We start from the raw sequence: 6,691 nt of genomic DNA, 5'->3' as shown, positions 1-6,691 counted from the left end.
AAAAAAAAAAAAAAAAAAAACAAGAAAAAAACTGTACATTATAGAGAGATCAGATTTATAAAGACTTTAATGGATCTTAGAAGGATTCCTGCTTTACTTCACATACAGTAAAACCCTGATTGCAGTTTTTGTTTGCACGTGCAGGATGAAAAGAAGACTGTAAAGAAGAAGCGGAAGAGAAAGAAGTCGTCATCCAGAAGAGCATCGGACAGCTCAGAGGATGAGTCGGATGCTGAAAGCAAGGTTTTTCTTTCTAATGCTGCATGTAGTTGTAGTCGATTCATTGCAGTTTTATAGAAATGGACTGTGGTGGTAATTTTTTGTCCTTTTTTTCTTTTTCCAAGAAGAAAAGGAAAAGAATAAAGGAAGAAGGTGACAGAGATAAGGTAATTTACTTTTATTCCGTTATTCACTTATCTGTCATTTTGATGGCGACACTTGATTTAAAATACATTCCTCTGGCTTTTTTCCTCCTGAAACAACTTAAATAAATAAATCTTGTGTCCATCAGGATGAAAAGAGCCGTAGAGGAAAGAGGAAGGCTGAGAGAAGTTATAAAGGCTCATCATCAGAGTCGTCTGCTGACTCTGATGATGATGAAGCAGTAAGTATTATTTCTGTCTCTATCACACATTTCTGCAGTCATTATTTTTTTTATTGCTAATGTATCCATCGCCTCACTTAACAAATAGACTTGAAGTAGTTGAGCGTTACTCTCTGTTCATCCTTTGTTCCTCTTTTGCTTATTTGGTCCTCTCGGCTTTTAAATGTAATAGCTCCTCACTGTAATTGCTCCCCTGATAATTTTTTATTTTTTTTGGTCAGAGCTGAGTCGATCTTATTCTCAGGTCAGATATTTATGGCAGTCCGTCTTCACTGCTGTTTGCACACGAACGGATTGTTTGTGCAGACCAAGGCTTTTTATAGCTGACTAAAACTGAACTTAAAATTAGATCAGAAAAAATGTTTTGGTAAAATAAAATCAGAAAACTAGATGTCTTGGGGGGAAAATTGAAACTAACAGAAATAATCTTATAAAAATAAGAAGCTAATTGGCAAATACAAACCTGTAGTGGCTCTGGTCCAGATGTCACCTGAGTTTTTCAGAGGGCTTCTGTTGTAATCACAAAGGGGTCGGTTACTCATTAGTGATCCTCCTGTTTTGCACATAAAAGAAGCCTCCAACCAAAATACTTGAATAAATCACATGTTTGTTTCTGTCTGCTGACTTTTTGAGCACTATTTATTTAGATGTTATTTTCTTATTTAAGCATTCACCCTGAGATGCACATGTAGACATCGGATGGAAATACGAACCACTTTGATTTATGTCTTGAATTGTTACCTTTTCATTCTGATAGTTATCTGGACAAAGCCTTAGTTACTTTAATCATTCAAGCAGTCAAACTGAACCATTTTTCATGTTATTCAATGGAGCCTTTTACATTTCAGCCTTGTCAGATTGAGGCCGTTCGCTGGTGTCCCTCTTTAAACCTCGTACTTGGATACAGTAGTGATACAGAACAAAAGTCAAATCAGTTTCATTTTTCCTAAAATGTTTTTGCAACCAGATGTTCAAGCTCTCGTTTCTCTTTACTGTAGGGGGAAGTCAATCTTTGTGTCAAGTTTCTTTATCCGATTAAATGGTGTTCTTAGCCAAGCCAGCTTCATTTATAAAGCACTTTTAAAAATAGCAACTGCTGAATATAGGAGTAAAACAGCCTTAAGAATTTAAATAAGTAAATAAATATATTCAAATTACAAAACACAAGATGCAATAAATAAATAAAATAAATAAATAAATCATAATCTCAAACTGGGTCACACGCCCATCTTTAACTAACCAGTGATCTGTACTGCATGTATTGTATTTAATAATTCAGAAGAGAGATAAAGGAGTCATGAAGACTTATGTTTGACAACATCTTTAATCCTGGATTGACCACACAGCTGTTACAGCTGTTGCAAAACTTCCACTATTGTGAAATATTAGGGGAATTGTTTTTCCTTTCTTTTTTTAAATTCTTCGTCACCTTTCAACTTTCTACTCCTGCAGGTTGAAGCCAAGAAAAAAAAGAGAAGCAGCGAGGAAAAGGAGAAATTCACAGTGAGACATTTTACTTCATTTCCTATTTCAAGACAGTCCGCAAACAAGATTTTGTGGGCGGAGCAGTAGATCTTTGTACATCGTTCAAAAGACGAATCAGTCGCTAAAATGCAGGAGTTTTTTTTTTTCCAGGATAAATCCAAGAAGAAGAGGAAAAGGAAGCACAAAAAACATGGCAGAAAAAAGAAAAAGAAGACGGCGTCTCAGTCGGACTCGGACCTCGACTGAAAACATGTCTTCCATTTTTCTGACAGCTCAAAAGTAGAGTCATCTTTGCCTTTGACTACCAAAAACTACTCGCATCCAATTTTTGGGGATTTCCACCTATACAGGGGAAGCAGCAGGCCTAAATGCTCGGCTTCTATGTGTGAAGTGAAAATTGGGAAGAAAGTGCTGGTCCCTCTAAGTGGAAACAAATAGTGCATATCTTTTTTGTTTTGTTTTACCACCATGATTTTTCTGCATTATTGGTCTGAAGTTCACTCAAAGACAGGACTGAACTCCCCCCCCCCCCCCCCCCCCCCCCCCCCCATCTCTTTCTGGAGACTTGAGTGTGCCTGGCACTCCCCACCGCCTTCAGAACGCTAGCCCTCTAGGAGTTAGCCTCTGTGCTTCATACCTGACATCTTTCATTGCTACACGAGGCTGTTGATGCTAGTGCCTGCGTGATGCATGTAGACGTGATGACCAGATGTCTCGCCGGCTTCATATTGAAGTTGGCCATTGTTGTAAGAAATGAGCTGCACAGTCATACAGTAATACAAGGGATAATTGTTTTTGTTAGATGAGTTGTTACACTGCAGTGTAGTTGTACAAACAATGGAGTTCAATAATAAAGTATTGTTTTAACCTTTGCTGCTGTTATGTAGTTACAACACTGAGGCCAGAAAGTGTTGTTTGCAGGTCTCCAGGTTGCTGGACCCAGTTCTCCATTCTGTTTCTGAAACCGGAAAAAGAAACACACATATGTAAGCCTCACTAAGACTTTAAATGCCTGTTACTGAACCATGAGTCTGACTTTGTGTTTGAATCTGTCATACCTCGAAATGAATGAGACGCCTCACCGATGAAACCACAGGAGCCGAAAGTGTGACACCATTGGGGAAAGTGTTATGAGCTTCATTTTTCCATATTTTGTCTCTAAGGAGCCAGACTCGTATTTTTTCAAGTGGTCTCAAGCAACAGTTCTGCAGGCTTTCTGAAAGGCTTTCACTCACTTTCAGCCCAGTGCTTCTACCTGACATTTTTAGAGGATTTTTTTTGTTTGTTAAGCCACTTAACTCTGACCTGTGAATGATTCAAGCATAAAAACAGCACCTTACAACCTGAGGGATGAACCTGTTTGTGTCTACACACAACTTGGCAAAGAACCAGTTTTAAATTGTATCTAGGCTTCAGTCTATGAAAAATGGCAAAGATAACACTGACAGAAATAAAATTCTTTTTTTTATACCAACAAAGTGGTTCCACAGGAGATGAACACCATCTGAAAGTCATATCCTTAAGAAAGGGGGGAAAAAAGACCTAGGAGGTGCATCGGGCCCTTCAGCTTCAGTGAACAGCAGGTAGATCATCAGAAATGGTCTCAGAGGGACGGTGGCTGTTAAAAGGCCATTCCTAAGTAAAGGAAACGAGGAGAAAAGGCTGGGGAATGTCAAGTTACACAAGAACAGGACAGAAAATCAGTGGCAACAGGTCTTATGAACTTTGAAAATTTAGCTTCAAATTGCCATCTATAAATACAGGAGAGTGATCGCTGGAGGCTCTGTCACGGTTGGGGCCATTTTAGCAAGTGGCTGAGATATATTGTCAAAATTGATGGCATGAAAACAAAGTTCTTTCAGAGTTTGGACCACCATGCAAATACCATCTGGAAATCATCTGGTTGGCAACAGCTTCATTTTTTATCATGACAATGATCCCAAATGCGCTGCCAGTGCAGTAAAAGCATACCTGGATAGAAAAATGCAGAGTAGAACACGTTTTGTCATGGATTGGCATGCAGTAATTTCCCTAACGTATAAAAGTAGGAACTGAGAATTAATGTGTGTGTGTGTGTGTGGGGGGGTGGGTGGGGGTATTGGTTTCCTTTGAGCAAAGATGTGCTGGCATTTCGTAGTTTAGGTGATTTCAATAATAATAAAAAAAATAAAGCTTTCACCAACTGTGAGCGTAAAGGCCAAATAAAAGTTTGAGAACATTTACCCACTCATCACAGTGACAGCACTGTGTCTCAGTGAGACTTCACAGGCAGGTCTTGTGATCAAAACAGTGCGAGGTATGAAAGGTTAATGTATGTTCATAAAGCCTTGTTTAATCTTTAAGTTTCCCAGTAAACAATGCACTTCCCTTTAAACATAGAAGCTTTATCTGTGGGCGTGAGCTACAGTAGTTCCAGAAACCTTAAAAACTGCTATATGACTGTCACAGGACAGAAGTGCTGTGATGTGAAGTCAAGCTCTCAGCTGCTCCTCAGTGGGCGGGTCTTACCTGCACTATAAAAAGCCATGCAAGTTTCAGTGCGAAGTGGAAGTGCGAAATATACGACAGGAAACTGTTGAATCTCTTCCCTATCTGAAGGTTTGTGACTCAAAGATTTGATTTTAAAATCTTTTATGGGCAATTTATTGGTTTAATATCCTCTTTTGTAAGTTTAATTTGAGAGCAAGAAGTTTTCAAAGAAGCGAACGTGAAACTGTAGGTACAGGAGTACATATGATCAAAAAGTCTGACTTGTAAGCTGCGAAGAAATATGCACTTTATCTACTTTTTAATATCACCTTGATGTCAGTTGAAAAGAATTAAAGGGAAAAGGAAAAAGTCACTGTGATGCTCTTCCCTCCAGATGTCCAGGCTCACTCTGTGGTTGTCAGTCGGGGTGTTTGTGTGGGGATTTGCTTCTTGCTCTATCACGTGTCCTGATGGGAGTACTTGCTCAGACATCTCTACCTGCTGCAAGACTGAGTATGGATATGGCTGCTGTCAGTATCCAAAAGTAAGTCAGCTATATTCACACAAATATAACTTTCCATTAGTGTTGTTGCTTTGTTTTGTTTTTTTATTTATTGTTTTGCTTGTTGTTGGTTTTGGAAGTCAGATTGGAAATAAGTCTTATTCACTCTGCAGGCAGTGTGCTGCGCAGACATGGCCCACTGCTGTCCGTCAGGGTATCGCTGTAACCTGGTGACACAGCTGTGTGAGAAACTGGACCAGCCGTGGCTGAGCATTCCCATGGTGAAGAAGGACGCTGCACAGAAACTCACATACCCTTTCCTCTATAAGCCAGCGCTGCCTTCAGTACCTGCCTTTGTCATCCCTATGTCAGAGGACAAAGAGAGCATGAACGAGGTAGGACACACCGCGCTTACAACATTTAAAAGCTGCCTGTCGCTTTAACTCCTCACTTTGTTGAAAAGAAGCGATGTTACACAAAGAATCAAGGAGTTAATAAATAAAGCAATAACGCAGGATCACATGAGTTCACCAGTCACATGAATGTGATGACAGCTGTGGGTTTGCTCACTTATATTGCAAGACTGCTGTAATCATTTTATATGTGACAAGAAAAGAAGTGCACGTGCATCAGCTGTTTCTCACCACGATGAGCGCATACCTGGACAGCTGCTGATTTTTGCAACTTTGCATCCTTTAGCTCTGTGTAGTTTTCCTCGTGGGTTTCAGAAATACTGCTGCTCCTTAGATGGCCAAGTAAAGTAAAAAAAAATCCTGGTTTAACTTGATTAATTAAATACAAAAAGAAACCAGTTTTTTTAAGGACTTTTAGATAAAATCACACACACGCTCACATACACACATAGAAAAAGTTCAGTTCCTTGGAGTTGTTAGTCTGCTTGCACACTCTTTTTATCGGTTCCTCTTGTCAGAGGAGGAAAACAGTGGCACAGTCTTGGACGTGGATATTACTTTGATTTTTATTGCTTAAAAGGACAAGATTGCAATGGTAAGGTGCAAAGTGCATACAGGACAGAAACAACTGCATCGTGCTGCTGAAGCAACTTTGCAAGCACCTGCAAACATTTGACCCACAGCATGCAGTCAGTTTTTGCAAATGTAATGTCTTTGATATGCTACGATGTATAATAAATTTGTATCAATTCCCATCCCTACATACAAAGTGTACTTTGAGTGACAGCTCAGATAGACTTTATCCCCCATTTAAGAGAATTGATGAATGGACTCGTTTTTGGATAAGAGGAACAGGCTAATAGTTAGCTTGTCCTTCCCGTTTTGCAGATACCAGAACCAGCTCTAACACACGTCGGCTCCCCTGAGGCTCAAGTCATTCGTTGTGATTCCCTACATTACTGCCAGGGGGGGATGTCTTGCTGCCAGGCATCCTCAGGCCAGTGGAACTGCTGTCCCTACCCACTGGTAAGGATTGTGCATAAATCCCAGAAATGCCATCACCTCTTGCTGGAATAAGGTTGGTGTTTTGTTCTAACACAAACACTTTTGACTGATTTCAGGGCCAGTGTTGTGCAGATGGTCTGCACTGCTGTGAGTATGGATACACCTGCGAGGCCTCCTCCTTGAAATGCAGAAATTCTTACTCTTGAGATTTCT

The 6,691-nt window shown here is 39.9% G+C and overlaps 1 protein-coding gene and 1 long non-coding RNA gene across 2 annotated transcripts in view; both read left to right on the top strand.

Moving 5' to 3' along the window:
• Positions 1 to 2,961, top strand: part of LOC106456155 (uncharacterized) — a 4,275-nt gene extending 1,314 nt beyond the window's left edge. Inside the window, exons 2-6 of the long non-coding RNA XR_001290319.1 lie at positions 145 to 243; positions 348 to 386; positions 512 to 604; positions 2,057 to 2,107; positions 2,240 to 2,961. This is a non-coding gene — a long non-coding RNA (uncharacterized LOC106456155). The remainder of the gene's footprint in view (positions 1 to 144; positions 244 to 347; positions 387 to 511; positions 605 to 2,056; positions 2,108 to 2,239) is intronic.
• A 1,590-nt stretch (positions 2,962 to 4,551) lies between these two features.
• On the top strand, positions 4,552 to 6,685 carry LOC102196611 (granulins-like). Its single transcript, XM_005728718.1, has 5 exons — positions 4,552 to 4,687; positions 4,953 to 5,102; positions 5,234 to 5,455; positions 6,362 to 6,499; positions 6,595 to 6,685. The coding sequence occupies exons 2-5, from the start codon at positions 4,953 to 4,955 to the stop codon at positions 6,682 to 6,684; spliced, it is 600 nt and encodes a 199-aa protein (XP_005728775.1). The 5' UTR covers positions 4,552 to 4,687; the 3' UTR covers position 6,685.
• The last annotated feature ends 6 nt before the right edge of the window (positions 6,686 to 6,691 follow it).

Source organism: Pundamilia nyererei, unplaced genomic scaffold (genome assembly GCF_000239375.1).
Source record: "Pundamilia nyererei isolate P.nyererei 1_Seehausen unplaced genomic scaffold, PunNye1.0 scaffold00030, whole genome shotgun sequence".
Lineage (NCBI taxonomy): Eukaryota > Metazoa > Chordata > Actinopteri > Cichliformes > Cichlidae > Pundamilia > Pundamilia nyererei.
Note: the sequence above shows the minus strand (reverse complement) of the source record. Positions and strands in the feature narration are given on the sequence as shown.